This window comes from Hemitrygon akajei, chromosome 10 (genome assembly GCF_048418815.1).
Source record: "Hemitrygon akajei chromosome 10, sHemAka1.3, whole genome shotgun sequence".
Classification (NCBI taxonomy): Eukaryota; Metazoa; Chordata; class Chondrichthyes; order Myliobatiformes; family Dasyatidae; genus Hemitrygon; species Hemitrygon akajei.
Genome location: NC_133133.1, coordinates 125,931,326 through 125,947,878, shown reverse-complemented (window position 1 = coordinate 125,947,878; position 16,553 = coordinate 125,931,326). Strand labels below are relative to the sequence as shown.

General features: G+C 39.9%; 1 protein-coding gene across 1 annotated transcript in view; it reads left to right on the top strand.

Annotated features, from left to right (window-relative positions):
- kdm5a (lysine demethylase 5A) overlaps positions 1–16,553 on the top strand; it is a 158,773-nt gene that overhangs the window by 92,121 nt on the left and 50,099 nt on the right. The window contains exons 15-17 of the mRNA XM_073058897.1: positions 2,116–2,297; positions 3,760–3,884; positions 8,942–9,092. Of these exons, the coding sequence (XP_072914998.1) occupies positions 2,116–2,297; positions 3,760–3,884; positions 8,942–9,092 (458 nt within the window). The remainder of the gene's footprint in view (positions 1–2,115; positions 2,298–3,759; positions 3,885–8,941; positions 9,093–16,553) is intronic.

Genomic DNA, 16,553 nt, shown 5'->3' with positions numbered 1-16,553 from the left:
TTTGCAGTCAGTTCTAATTTTCTGTTTTTCAGACTGGAGGATGGTAATTGATGGTTCTTCTCAGGGATTGGAATTGAGATAACTGCTTTTATAATGTGACTTGTACCCAGCTGTACAGGGAAAAAAAGTTCCAAAATTCCAGGTGATTCAAAAATCTGGTGAACTGTACCAAGTGTAGGATTGGGCTGCAAGAGGATATTGATATACGGACAAAATAGTTAAACCTGTGGGAGGTGAATTTAAGTATAGTGAAGTATTAAGTGAAATAAAGATTGTAGACACTGGAAATGGGAAATAGAACTTAGAAATCTACAGCACATCACAGGCCCATCGGCCCACAGTGTTGTGCCGACCATGTAACCGACTCTAGAAACTGCCTAGAATTTCCCTAGCACTTAGCCCTCTATCTTTTTAAGTTACATGTACCATCTTAAGAGGCTCTTAAAAGATGTATCTGCTTCCTCCACCACTGCTGGCAGTGCATTCCTCTCACCCACCACTCTCTGTGTGAAAAATTTTATTCCTGACATCCCCTTGGTACCTATTTCCAAGCACCTTAAAACTATGCCCCCTCGTATTAGCCATTTCAGCCCTGGGAAAAAGCCTCTGACTATCCACAAGATGAATGCTCCTCATCAATCTTATACACCTCTATAATGTCACCTCTTATCCTCCGTCGCTCCAAGAAGAAAAGGCCAAGTTCACTCAACCTATTCTCGTAAGATATGCCCTCCAATCCAGGCAACATCCTTGTAAATCTCCTGTGAACTCTCTGTATAATATCCACATCCTTCCTGTACTGAGGTGACCAGAGCTGCACAGTACTCCAAGTGGGGCCTAACTAAGGTCTCTTATAGCTGTAACATTACCTCACCGCTCTTTAACTGAATCCCAAGGTTGATGTATGCCAATGCACCATAGGCCTTCTTAACAACACTGTCAACCTGCACAGCAGCTTTGAGTGTCCTATGGACACGGATCCCAAGATCTCTTGGATCCTCCACACTGCCAGGAGTCTTGCCATTAATAATATATTAAATGAAAATGGGAATGCTGGAGACACTGTGTGTCAGGTGTTTGTGGACAGGGAAATATTTAATAGTTTGAGATCAATGATCTTTTATTTGAACTCAGCTGTAAGTAATCAAACCACGTGAATGTGCTTCTAAAGGTGGCAATTATACTTTAAAAATAAGTAGTATATAAATCAAAACTGGTAAGAGAGCAAGAATATTCGGACTAAATTAGTTTATTATTGGCACTTTCATCGATATACGATGAAAAGCTTTTGTTTGCATGCTATCCAGTGAGCATTCCATACACATGTACATCAAGGTGGTACATTAATACAGTGTGGAATGAACTTTTTGAAATAAATGATGGTATTATAAATGGTGTATTTTAAGGAAGTGTAACGTCGGAGATCTGAGGAATGTGCACAAGTTCATGAAGGCACTAGACAACCTTGACACTAAAGAAACTCGAACTGATTCTTGGCTTGATGTAATAAATGTGTAGTGTGTGGAAAACAAGAAAGTTTTGCTGAAATTTCAAAATTCATTTGTTTCATTGGAGTATTTTGTCTAATTCAGATGACAAGGCATGTCAAGAATGACCCCAGGGCTAAAGTTACCGAGAGATTAGAAGCTGGCAATCTTGTCCCTTAAAATGAAAATTAGGAGTTTAATAGGATATTAGAAATAAGTTATATTAAGGAGCTTTTGGCAACTGACAAAAAAATTGAAGTGTTGAAGGGAATTTGTGTCTTGTATAGTAATCTCTGAAATATATTGCTTGAAAGAGTTGTGGAAACTTGTTGATGGTTTTGCAAGGAAATTTGATTAAAAACCTGTGAAGGTAGAAAACTGCAGGGCTATGTGGACAAGAGTGGGATAATGAGACTGACTGGGAACCTTATTCAAAGGGTGTAATGTGCCAAATGACTTTCACCTGTGGATAATTGAATTCCATTGCTGTCATAGTTAGTATTTAATGTTTTTATGTGTGCCATTCACAAAGATTTGATTATCATGCTCCCAAAAAATTTGTGATCTTATTCTCACTTTTTTGTGATTAGAGCTGCAACATTTAATAAATGTTTTTGTATATTTGCAGGGTGTGGTTGATTCTGAACAAGAGGCATTTGAGTTGTTGCCTGATGATGAACGGCAGTGCGAGACGTGTAAGACAACCTGTTTCCTGTCTGCTGTTACGTGCGTCTGTGACCCCAGTAGGCTCGTGTGCCTTTATCATGTTAAAGATCTTTGCAACTGCCCAATGAAAAAGCGCTGTCTCAGGTAAGATGGATAATTTTAACATAACTAATATATATACCAAGAAAGCTTTTGGCACATTATATCAACTACTGACTTTTTTCAGAAAATTTCCTCTTGCAAGTTATATGCACTTTAATTATGAAGAATCTTTAGTGGGCGTAAGTTTGTATAAGTAAGTGGCACAAAACCAATATTGGATTATGGTACAGTAATATATTTATTGATTAGGAAAAAATTTGTAGTTTGCAGATAGATCAATTTTAGAAAAAATGTTTTTACCTGAATTAAAAAGACTCCCAAGGGTCATAGAACACAATAATTAGTAGCTTCAGGAAACTTTACTTAAAGCTTGAAGTTCCCAATTGTCTTGGCTGTGATGGTTACAAAATAATCTCAAAAGAAAGAAGTTTTATTGCTGTGTAAACATTTTAGTTTATTCACAATCTTAAACTAGCTTTTGCCCTAAAGATGAAAGGCTAATCATAGATGCAGTTCAGGAGTCCTCACTGAAGGTGTAATTTTTCTGTCCTGTTGTATGGATGGCATCTTGTTGGCTTTGTGCACAACAAATAAATCTCTAGAGCTAAATGCAGACAGTTCATTGGAGGGAGGTAGGTTTTACTGTAAGCATTCATCCCTTGATACAGATAATTTGGATATGTAGCCAGCTGTTCCCAGTTCTAAAATCATACTTGTCAATCAGTGTGTATAAATAGTGGTATCCCCTCCTTGCTAGTTAATTACACATGCACACCTTGAATGATTTAGCCCACTGCTCTACTCTGTCTACACTCACATCTGTGTGAGTGAGCACAGTTTAAAGGTCAACAACAAATTTGCCAATCGTTGGTAGAATCTCAAATAATAAGAGGCTTATCAGAGTGCAATAGATTGGCTGGTTGAGTGGTGTTGCAACAACAGCCTTGCACTCAATGTCAGCAAGATCAGTGAATTGGTTTCTAGGAATTGAGTGTTGGAGTTGGTGGAATCTGCATATTTTGTTCACGTTGTTTTTGGATTTAAATACGTAAGTTGAGTTTAGGTTGTAGGAATATTTTTTGATTACATTAAAAGAAGAAGAAGAAAGCCCTTAACTCCGAGTAGAGTCATCGGGACACCATCATGACAGCGTTTTTTTAGCAGGCTTTCTTGTTTTTATGAGGCCAAGTTGCTAGCTTGACGCTCAACCCAGCACGGATGGAAAGCGTGCAAAAGAGCCGGCTGGATTTGAACTCGGGAGCCTTCGCTCCGAAGTCCGGTGCTGATGCCACTATGCTACCAGCCTGCATATTAAAGGAGGTTTGGTGAAAATAGGGTGGGGTACAAGTCTTAAAGACAAAGATATTTCACATGTACTGGCATGATAACTGATAGAAGAAGTTTAAGGTCAAAATATGTGAGATAATAAATTTCAGGAATAAAGCTGAGTGAGAATTTATAGACAGTTACTGATGCTGAAGGTTTTACCTCTCATCAAAACTAGGTATCGTTATACACTGGATGAGCTACCTTCTATGCTTTATGGTGTGAAAGAGCGAGCCCAGTCGTATGACACCTGGGTGAGTAAAGTGAGAGAAGCCTTGGAAGCGGAACTTAATCACAAGAAAGGTGTGTATTTTTAACTAGTTTTTTCCTTCATTTTGCCACCTTTCCCACCTCCACACAGATACTGTCCCTTGACGAGTTGTTATGCTGCATTTTTCTGGTGAAATTCAAACTTATGAAATTTGACCAACAAGGCTTTCTCAAATATGGATAGCCTTTAGCAAAAAAAACTGGCAATTAAAAATCTATGACAGTCTAAAAGTGATCAAAATTAATAAATTTTCAAGGTAAATGCTGTTATCCTTGATGAGGAAGGATATTTATTGAAGCATCTTCTGATGATTATGGAATGCTTGATGGCAGTTACATGGTAGTAACTGGACCAGTTGGAATGTGCCATTGGGTTAGGAATGCTTCAAATATGTTAAAATCAACAAGGATTGAGAAAGCCAGCACATAAACTGCTAGGGAAATTTATACTGACCATACCTCTGAACAGCAACCCCATGGAAGATGGTACAATGAGATGAAATAGTCTGTTTGATTACACAGAATTTGTTAACATCAAAGAGTTTTGCTGTTAAATGCCTGGGCTCATCTTACAAGATCCACGAAGGGGACCAGCATGTACCTAATGGACATTTTACTGAGGCATTGTAAAGGATAAGATGCTTCTATGAAGTTTTCCTCCCGTGTGCATAATCAGCTTTAAAAACAATTATCAATGAAATCCATGTACTTAAAAAGCATCGTCACATTTTCCTGAGAAGGGAAATCATTAAAGTCCAGAAAACTAATTACTCCCACTGATATCAGTTGATGTCATATCTTTATGCAACTTGAGTCACATTAATAATGACTTGACTCCTACAAATCCCGTACATCTCTATGATGAGCAAGGATCCATGAGAAATTGGACTTGCAGTGTAGTTAACAGAATGGAATTCTGTGCTGCTTTACTCTGTGCTATTGTAAGAATGGAATACAACTAATGAACTTGGGAACCTTGTTTTTATAGTGTGTTATTGCTGGGGCTGGGGCTTGGTTATAAATAGCTCATGGAATATTGCTCAGTCTTTATAGTAATATATAGAGGGAGAAAGTAGAATGATGCAGTCAGTGACAATCCAATGAGTGTATCTTCATGGGTAGGGGAGCATTTACAATATTTGGAAGTTATTGGTATTTACAGTCTGTTTGCCATTATCTCAGCAGTGTTTGTTAGGAAACTGTAGAATTATCTGAAGGGAGCAGTCATTTCTCCCCTTAACAGGTTCTTCCCCCCCCCCCCCCCAAACACCATCATTGTGGTAAATCTCTTCTGTTGTCTCATTATTAACTATTGATTGTATTATTTTGTATTATTATTCTGGATTTCTTTGTTATGAAAAGCATTAAGACCTTTAAAAATTGTGTAAGCAATTTTAATGAGGACTGTGAACTGCTAATGCCAGTATCTTGAAAAAGTTGCGAACGTTCTCCTCAGATTTTTGCATCAGATTTGGCAAATACCACTGACCCAAGGGCAAACAGACTGTAAATGCCACTGATGTGGTCATAGAATACAATTGGACAAAAGCAGGCTCTTCAGCCTATCTAGTCTGTGCTGAACCATTAATCTACCTAGTTCCACCCAGACCATAGCCCTCCATATACCTCACATCCATGTACCTATACAAATTTCTCTTGTTGAAATCGACCCCACATCACCACTTGCGTTGGCAGCTTTAACCTCATTTTCTCCTTAAACGTTCACCTTTCACCTTAACCCAGGCATGGGCAAACTACGGCCCGGGGGCCATATGCGGCCTGTTAAGCTTTTTAATCCGGCCCGCAGAACTTGATGAAATTATATTAATAAACCTTGTTAAAGTTTTTTCCCCGCAATTCTGGCGTTTTCCCAATAGATGACGCACTCTATATACATTGACCTTTGTTGAGGTGCAGCGTATTATTCCACATTTGCGCTTTACTCCTTGACCTTTCACCCCTTCTGTAAAGATGAGTGGAGCTAAGAAAAGAAAAGTGGATAGAGAATGTCGGGTGTTTAATAAGGAGTGGACAACTAAATATCTTTTTACCGAACACTGATCAACTGCTGTATGCCTGATATGCCAAGAGACTGTGGCGGTTTTTAAAGAATATAATATCAGCCGTCACTTTGCCACAAAACATGCCAACTATGCTAGCAACCAGTCAACGAAAGAACGGGAAGCTAATGCTCAGAGGTTGGCAGCTAATTTACAGGCTCAACAAAATTTTTTTCACCGTCAAACTGCCATTTATGAGTCAAGTACCAAGGCGAGTTTTATGCTGTCATTCAAATTAGCAAAGGCCAGCAAGCCTCTGTCTGAAGGTGAGTTTTTAAAAGAATGTATGGTGGAGACAGCAGGTGTATTGTGTCCGGAGAGCAAAGACAAATTTGAAAAAATCAGTTTATCACGCAGGACAGTGACTCGCCGTGTGGAACTGATAGATGAAGATATAACCAGCGACTTAAATAAAAAGGCAGAGTCGTTCACGTTATATTCATTAGCACTGGATGAAAGCAACGATGTAAAAGACACTGCTCAGCTCCTCATTTTTATCCGAGGAATTAACAATACTTTTGAAATAACGGAGGAGTTTTTGACAATGGAGTCTCTGAAAGGAAAAACACGGGGAGAGGACTTGTATGACCGGGTGTCTGCTGTCATCGAAAATATGAAGCTCCCTTGGAGTAAACTTATCAACGTCACCACAGATGGATCTCCTAATTTGACAGGGAAAAATGTCGGCCTGCTGAGGAGAATACAGAATAAAGTGCAAGATGAAAATCCTGACCAGGATGTTATTTTCCTTCACTGCATCATCCACCAGGAATCTCTATGTAAATCGGTATTACAGCTGAATCATATTGTGAATCCTGTCGTAAAACTTGTCAACTTTATACGTGCAAGGGGACTTCAGCACCGTCAGTTCATCACGTTCCTGGAGGAAACTGATGCGGATCACCAGGACCTACTTTATCACTCCCGTGTCTGCTGGTTAAGTTTGGGCAAAGTGTTTCAACGAGTATGGGAGCTCAAAGAGGAGATCGGTGCATTTTTGGAGTTACTGAGGAAGGCCGGCGAATTTCCTGAGCTGAGCAACAAGAGCTGGCTTTGTGACTTTGTGTTTGCTGTAGATATATTTTCACACATGAATGAACTGAACGTGAAGCTACAGGGGAAGGATCAGTTTGTGCATGACATGTACACAAACGTGAAAGCCTTTAAATCCAAGCTGGCTTTTTTCTCCAGGCAAATTTTGAATAAGTTATTCACTCATTTTCCCACACTAGCCACGCTGGAAGAGGCCGGCGCAAATATGAAAAAATACAGCGAGTCACTGGATGCGCTGCACAGAGAATTCTGCCGTCGCTTTTCTGATTTTGAAAAAATTGACAAGTCACTTCAGTTGGTGGCCTGTCCCCGTCACAAGATCCTGAAACAGCACCAGAGGAGCTACAGCTGGAACTGATCGACCTTCAGTCTGACCCCGTCTTAAAAGAGAAGTTCAACTCTCTTAAACTGAATGACTTTTATGCTTCACTTGGTAAAGAGGTGTTTCCAAACCTCCGGAGGATGGCACTGAAGATGCTGGCGTTGTTCGGCTCGACCTATTTGTGTGAACAGGCATTCAGCGTCATGAACATCAACAAAGCCAGCCACAGATCCAAGTTAACTGACCAACACCTCAGATCCATCTTGAGAATCGCCACAACGAAACTAAATCCAGACTTTGATGCGCTGGCTAAAAAGGGAGACCAACAACACTGTTCCCACTGAAATTAAAAATAAGTTTCTTCGTTGTGTTATGTAAAAAATGCATTTGAAAATATTTTTTTCAATAAGCCTTACATGTTACATGTCATTTCTGTTAAGTGATGGACATGAGTAGTGCGCAGGTGCACGTACGTTCTCAAAATAAAAAATGCGCTCCAGATCAAATAACGCGCTCCGCATACTGGCGCGCTGTCACTGTTCTGTCCTTGTGCTGGTCGTTGTTGAGTTTTGGCACAGGGGACAATTGAATAAGAAGGAGCAGGACAAGTAGACCTGCATCTCCTACCGTTTTTGAAATAAAGACAGTCAGGAGGAGAGTGATGATGATAATATCTTGAAGGATAACAGAATTTTCAGTGCTTTAAAATAATAACTGTTACTATTTTAAAAAAAAGCTGTATTTTATTCATTTAATTTTCAGTGTTTTAAAAGTCATTTCAATAAATAGCTAAATACCATGGGACTTCAAAGACAGATATTTTGTTGTAATGCATTTGTTCATTTTCAATTGAAATTAAAGCACATGTTTTCTACATATCCCATGATATTTTATTTTCTCTTATGAGGTGTATTACCAAAACACTCCGTCCATCTGCTCCTGGTCTGGCCCCCCTGTCAAATTTTAGAACCCTTTGTGGCCCACAAGTCAAAAAGTTTGCCCACCCCTGCCTTAACCCATGACCTCTACTTGCCTCCCCCAACCTCAGTGGAAAAAGCCTGCTTGTGCTTATCCTATCTGAATGCTATTAATGTTGAGATCCATGAAGTGCAGCTGATTGTGCCTCATTTATTGCAATACAATCTTGTTTCCTAATTCCATGAGATAGAAATGTTTAAGGCAACATGGTAGAGTTGAATGTAACTATAGGTGATATCTGTGTTAGTCATTCAGGTTACAAATCACTACTTGAGATAGAAATGAAAATTCATTTTCAGAATTTATTTTGAAGGAGAAAAAAGTAAACAATTCAGCACAATTTTTTTTCAACTCTCTTGAGATGTGCGCAGGTGATGCACTCTCATTACAGAATATTATAATATAACCCTTCTACCTGGAGTACAATCAACCTTCCCCCTCCCCGAGCCAATAATTCATGGGTTGCTTGTGTATAAATGAGGTTTATATTGTTACAATTTAGAAATTGGTTAAGTATGCTTGTGAGACTTGGGAATTCCATCACAGTTCTGAATATCATTATGGAAGATGTCTGACTGCCTCAAGCATAACCAAGGCACTTGTGGTTTTACCAACAGTTGGTGACTGGCATTTTCTGTGGAGTTGAAGTCCTAACCTGTAATCTTGCTCCTGACCAGATCTTTCTGAACTGAAAGCTCGGCTAGAAGAAGCAGAAGAGAAGAAATTCCCTGAGAATGACCTGCTGCGACAGCTACGGGCTGCTGTCAAAGAAGCAGAAACTTGTGCTTCTATCGCCCAATTACTTGTCAGCAGAAAGCAGCGCAGCAGGTAAGTAGCTTGAAATTAAGAGGAGCTATTAATTGGGCCATGTAATGGAAGTTTTAACAAATGGCAATATTTAATGAACACACTTGCTCCATTGAGAACATGATGCTTGGTAGTACAATGTTGCACAGAGCAAGTAATTACTTGAATTAGATTTTGGATATGGCAAAGGGACACAAGTATTGGAAATATTAAACAAGGATCTTCTGAATATTTACCAGCCAATTCCATTGGAGATAAAACACAACATACTGTGAATAGCAAGAATGCTAGGAGAGAGAGAATTTCTATTCTGATTTGGTGACCTTTCATCATACTTGGTTCAAATGTGAGTTCTCTGATCGAATTCCACTCCCCAGTGTCCTTTTGGATACTGTTGTGGTGAAGTGCAGATAGTGGTAGGAGAATGGCTAGACAAGTGATTTTGCTGCATGGGAAGGGAGGGAAAAGAATAAATGAGCAATGCTGATCAGGGATTCGGTAGAGGGACAGACAGGTGGGTGTGTTGCTCCATTGGTGCCATGGACAAGTATATCACTAAACAGTTTTAGATTGTCCTTAAAGAGCATAGTGAACAGTTAGAGATTTGTAGTTCAATCAGTACCAATGACATAAACCTAGAAAGTGATGCATTTCTGCAGGCAGAGATCACGGAGCTAGGAAAGATTAAAGAACTGGACCTCAAATGTGCTTATAGGATATTGCTTCACTGCCATCAAGGGAAACAGTAAGTTAAAACAGATGGGTGTACGGCTAGACTGGTGATTTAGGAGAAAGGACTTTAGATTACTGAGATATTTGAACCAATTCTCAAAGTTCAAAGTAAATTTATTATCAAAGTACATGTGTGTCACCACATACAACCCTGAGATTCATTTTCTTGTGGGCATACTCAGTAAATCCAATTACCATAATAGAATCAATGAAAGACAGCACTGATGAGTGTATTTGAGTCATGTGGGACCTGTATAAATTGGCATATTGCATCTCTGGCAGGGACAGGGCCAATATCCTGATAGAAGGCTTTACCATTACTGCTGGGGGAGGATTTAAACCAGCTTGGTCAGGGGATGGAACCTCAAAGGGAATCCTGGAACAAGGTAAACAAAATGCGAAGGGATAAAAACAGTGTAAATGAATTAAAGGAACAGCAAAAGTGAAGTGGACCAATGGTAGGTAGAGGGTCACTACAGAAAATGGCAAATTAACGATGCTTTATTTGTATCACTGCAGCTTTTGCAAGCGGCAGATAAGTTAAAGTCACCAGGGTGTGCATGCTGATATGATATCATTGCCTTCCTGGAAATATCGCTGTAGGATAACCAAAGCTGGAAGATGGGTATAACAGCACGGTATTTAATATTTGGGAAGAGTAGACAAAAAGGAAATAATGATTATTTATTGAGATACATAGGCCCTTCCAGCCCCTCGAGTCTCACCACTCGGCAATCCCCCGATTTAACCATTGCCTAATCATGGGATAATGAGTAATTAACCTACCAAACAGTACACCTTTGGATTTGGAGGAAATCCGCACAGTCATGGGAAGAACCGTGCAGTCGTGAAAAAAATAATCTTGGCAGCAATAAATTATGTAGAATTGGAACCAGTTTAGATTGAATTAAGAAATAGCAAAGAAAACACTGGTGGTTGTTGCATATGGGCCACTAGATAGTAATTAAGATATTGAGTGCTGCATAAATGAGGAAATCGATGTGTGTAACACTGGTAATATAGTGATATGCACAAAATGCTGACAGAGCTCAGCGCACCAGGCAGCACAAATAAATCTATGGAAGGGAATGAGCAGTCAGTGTTTTAGGCTGACTCTCAATCAGGACTGGAAAGGAAGAGAGAAGAAGCCACAATAAGAAGGTGGAGGGAGGGGAAGGTGAAAGATGATGGGTGAATCCACGTGAGGAGGAAGGTAGGTGGGTGGAGGAGGGGGGCGAAGTGAGAAACTGGGAGGTGATGGGTGGAAGAAGTAAAGGGCTAAAGGAGGAATCTGATAGGAGATGAGTAAGCCATGGGAAAAAGGGGAGGAGGAGGGATTCCAGAGGAAGGTGATGGGCAGGTAAGGGAAAGATGGAGTAAAAGAGGATCAAAAGTGAGGAATTGAAAAAGAGAGAAGCGGGAAGGGGAGAATTTACTGGAAGTTAGAGAAATAGATGTTCGTGTTGTCAGGTTGGAGTCTACCCAGGTGGAATATGAGATGTTGGTCCTCCAACCTGAGAGTTGCCTCATCATGGCAGTGAGGCCATGGACTGGCATATCGGAATGTGAATGAAAGGTAGTAATATAGTAATTATGTGACTCTCTAGTACCCATTTAGACTGGGCAAATCAAATTTGCTGCAAAAAGATGAAGTCAGAGCATGAGTGTAGATTGGTCAGAAACTGAAAAACAGACTAATAGTTATTATAGGTGCATAAAATGGAAATGTCTAGTGAAAGCAAATGTTGGGACCCTTGATAGACAAAGGCAGGAGAAATTATAAGGAAATGGTAGAATAAATAAACAAGTTGCAGACCTTCTGCCTCAGCTCCACAGATACAGTTTCATCCTAAAGATGAAGAATAGCTTATTTGTCTATGTACATTGAAACGTGCAGTGAGTTTTGTTGTATGTGTCAATGACTAACACCGTCCAAGGATGTACTGAGGACAGCCCCAAATGTCAACGTACTAACTAACTCGTACGTCTTCAGAATGTGGGAAGAAACCCATACAATCATAGGAAGAATGTATAAGCTCCTTACAGACAGTAATTTGAATTGAACCCCCATGTTATGATCACTGGTGCTGTAAAATGTTACCATGCCGCTCTAACTGCCACAGTAGCATAGCAGTTAGTGTGATGCTATTAGGGGCTCGGTACATTCTGGAGTTTGGAGTTCAATTCCACCATCATCTTTAAAGAACCTGTGTGTCCTCCCTGTGGAATGTGAGGTTTTCCCCAGGAGTTCCGGTTTCCTCCCACAGTACAAAGATGTACTGGATAGGTTAGTTGGTCATTGTAATTTGTCCCATGATGAGGTTTGGGTTCATTGGGGGTCGCTGAAGCAGTGTGGCTTGAAGGGTTGCAAGAACCTACTCCATGCTGTATCGCTAAATAAATAAAACCTGTAGTGCTGTTGCTTGGAGTTTGCATGTTCTGTCAATGATGGGATGGGTTTCTTTGGAGAGCTTCAGTTTCCTCCTACATCCCAGTTTGCCAGGTTAAATGGTCACTGTAAATGATCTTGAGTGTGTAGTTGGTAGATTGAATCTGAGGAGTTGGTGGATATGTGGGGAAAATAAAATAGGATTGATGGAAATGGATACTTGATGATTGGCAAGGATTCAGTAGGCCAAAGGGCCATGTGATTCCTTGAACAACCCTCAGACGAGGTTGTGATATTGACAAGGGCAAAAGACTTCAGTTCATTGTCACTGCAGACAAAGTTAGTGAGTCCAAAATTAATAAATCACGGGCTGAGTCTTCTGTAAATGATGGGTATAAACTCCCTTTTGCCTTGTCCTCAGTCTAAGCGCATATGTTTTGGGCACATGGGATGTTGATGCAACTGGTGACGAATGTTGAATAGAGCAAATGAACCTGACCTATGAAACAGGTCACAGCTGGTTTCTCTAATTGAACTGAACTATAGATGAGAGCAAACGGGTGGAAATTTATAACAGAAAACTTAATTAACCCATTGTTGACAAATGGACAGCCCCTCTGGATTGATTTACATGATGTAAAGAGACCACAGACTTTTTCACAAAACAATGGGAAAATGGAGAGAAGTGACTGGTACTTAGTACTGGAGGCTATGATGGGACAGAATGTGTTGTATCTGGGAGGATTTCTTAAAATAGTATGTGGATTTTGCTGTGTTCAGAAACGAGCCTGGTCAGGTGGTCAAAATTTCAGTGGGGGTGCCTCTTGGGAACCTCAACTGCAATTCCATAAGCTTATGTTACTGGATAGGGATAAGACTACTCTTCGAGAGAAAATACAAAATTGTGGAAAGGCAAATAACAAGAGTGTTAGACAAGAATTGGGAAAAGTAGATTGAAGGCAAAAGTTTAAGGGTAAATCGCATCTAACCTGTGGGAGTATCTTAAAGGCCAGTTGGTTATGGTTCAGGACGAACATGTTCCAGTGAGGATGAAAAATAAAGATGATGGTCTTTGGGAATCTTAGGTGATGCCATATTGTAAATACTGTCAAAAAGAAGCAAACACGTGTAAGGTTTGGGAAACTGAAATTGGACAAGGACCTTTGAATATAAAAGAAGCAGGAAATAAAAAGAAATAGGGTGCTAAAAATCCTTGGCAAATAGGATTAGGGAGAAATCCAAGTCATTTGAATATTGTCTTCATAGATTTTGGTAAAGCATTTTACAAGATCCCTCCATTGTGGGCTCTTCCGGAAGGTAAAGGCACAGGGGATCAACAGTGAGTTAGAAAGTCTGATATAAAGTTAGTTTGGTCACAGAGGTTTCATGGAAGGGTGTTTTTCTGACTAAGGTTAGTCAACCCATTACAATTTGCCTATCACCACAATAAGTCAACAGCAAATGTAATCTCAATGGCTCTTCACACGGCCTTTGGACAATACAAACACCTATGTCAGGATGCTGTTCATCAACTGTAGCTCAGGATTCAACATCATCATTCCCACAATCCTGATTGGGAAGTTACAGAACCTGGGCCTCTATACCTTACTCTGCAATTGGATCCTTGACTTCCTAACCAGAAGACTACTATCTGTGCAGATTGGTATTAATATCTCCTCGCTGGCGATCAAAACTGGTGCAGCTCACTGCTCTCCTCTCTCTATACTCTTGAATGTATGGCTAGGCATAGCTCAAATACCATCTATAAATTAGCTGATGATACAACCATTGTTGGTAGAATCTCAGACGCAGATCAGGGTGTGTACAGGAGCGAGCTATGCCAACTAGTGGAGTGGTGTTGCAGCAACAATTTTGCACTCAACGTCAGTAAGACGAAAGAGCTGATTGTGAACTTCAGGAAGGGTAAGACAAAGGTACACATACCAATCTTCATAGAGGAATCAGAAGTGGAGAGAGTGAGCAGTTTCAAGTTCCTGGATGTCAAGGTATCTGAGGATTGGTCCCAATATATCAATGCAACTACAAAGAAGACAATACAGCAACTGTACTTCATCAGGAGTTTGAAGAGATTTGGCATGTCAACAAATGCATTCAAAAACTTCTATAGACGTATCGTGGAGAGCATTCTGACAGGCTGCATCACTGTCTGGTATGGGGGAGAGGTGGCTACTGCACAGGACCGAGTGAAGCTGCAGAGGGTTGTAAATTTAGTCAGCGTCATCTTGGGTACTAGCCTACAAAGTACCTAAGACATCTTCAAGGAGCTGTGTCTCAGAAAGGCAGTGACCATTATTAAGGACTTCCAGCATCCAAGGCATGCCCTTTTCTCGCTGTTACTATCAGGTAGGAGGTACAGAAGCCTGAAGGCACACACTCAACGATTCAGGAACAGCTTCTTCCCCTCTGCCATCTAATTCTTAAATGGGCATTGAACCCGTGAACACTTCCTCACTTTTTAAATATATATTATTTCTTTTTTTGTATGATTTTTAATCTATTTAATATGTCTATTGTAATTTATTTACTTATTATTATTATTATTTTCCTTCTATATTATGGATTGCATTGAACAGTTGCTGCTAAGTTAGCAAATGTCACGACACATGCTGGTGATAACAAACCTGATTCTGATTCTGACCAGTGATGTTCTGCAAGAATTGGTGCCTGGACTTGTCATTTATTTATGTATAATATGTGTGTGTATATGAAAAAAACACACCTGGCGTTTATTCTGTGCAAGTGTAAGGCGGTACATTTTGGAAGGTCAAATGCAAGAGTGTGCTGCAGGTGTCATAGTCCTTAAGAGTACTAATGTACAGAGGGATTTTGAGATGCAAATCCTTAGCTTCTCTGAAAGAATCAACACGTGGATAGATTTGTAAAGAAGGCATATGGCTTGTCTTCCTTCATTCGTTGGGGTATTGAGAATAAAAGCAATGTTGCAGATGTGTAAAACTTTGGTTAGGCCACAGCTGGATTATTGTGTGCAGTTCTGATTGCCACACAGGACAGATTTGGAGGCTTTGGAGTAGATGCAAAAGAAGATCACCAGGAACTTGGCCAGATTGGAGTGTATTAGCTACAAGAAAAGGTTAGACAATTCGGATTGTTTTCTCTGGAGCATTGGAAGTTGAAGGTTGATTTGAGGCATAGGGAAGTTAGATGGTGAAGAGTTTTTTCACTAGGGTAGAAATATCAAATGCAAGAAGCATAGGTTTTGGGTAAGAGGGTGAGTTTTGTGGAGATTACAGAGAGCTAATTGGTTTGTTAGAATGTGATAGTAGCAACTATAGTTATTTTTAAGAGACTTCGTGGTCAGTGCAGACATTATGGGCTGAAGGGCCTGTTCTTGTGTTGTACTTTTCTATTTTCTATGTGACAGCTTTAAGAAGATCTGGTCACAAGAAGAAATGTGACTTCTAAAAGCAAGCCTGTTAAAGTACAAATGACTTTTGGAGGACCGTGATTAAGGTTGTTGATTAGATCTAATGAATGTTTTCTTATGATTAGATCCTGAATCCCGGGTCAAGTCTGAGATGATATTTGGGATTGTTCAAAAATAGTCACAAGTGTTAGGGATTGGCTAGGTTAGGAAAATGTTCATCTGAAAATCATCACTTTGTGACTATCTAATTCAAATCCCATTCTATGTTGCTTAGGATATAATAGTTACTACATGAGTTGTAGTTTTAAGTCATTCTGGCATTGTTCCTTGATGACTTCCGTGCATAAGCTAGAATAAACATTCCAAAAGAGGGTGTGACTTTCAACTGATAACTGCAGGGTACCGGTGGGGATTGGTACTAGCATAGAACTCCCTAATCTACTGATGGACATTCTTTACTTTATGATAGCATTAGTTGGCGTGAACACTGACACTCCTTGAGGAGAAGTCACCTCTTCATTCCGAGGGCACATTCCTCCATATTTAGTGGCACAACTGCTGTACGAAATAGGATAGAATAAAAACATAATCATAAGTGCACAAGTTTCTGCAGATGCTGGAAAACTTAAGCAACACACACAAAATGCTGGGTGAATTCAGCAAGTTTGGCATCATCTATGGAGGGGAATAAATAATCTATCTTGGCCTGAAATGTCGGCTATTTATTTCCCTCTATGTATGCTGCTTGACCTGCAACATTTCCTCCAATATTTTGTGCGTTTCTATAAACACAAATGCATGTCAGGCAACACCACTGTGAAGCTGAAATCGTCAGTATGGTCAAAAATCTGAAACTTGAACTTAGTGCTTGCAACCGTTGTGGCCAGGCCTGTGTTAAGCATTTTATGTTTTCATTTCAAGTTTCCATCATTTGCAGTATTTTTTCTTTCCCATT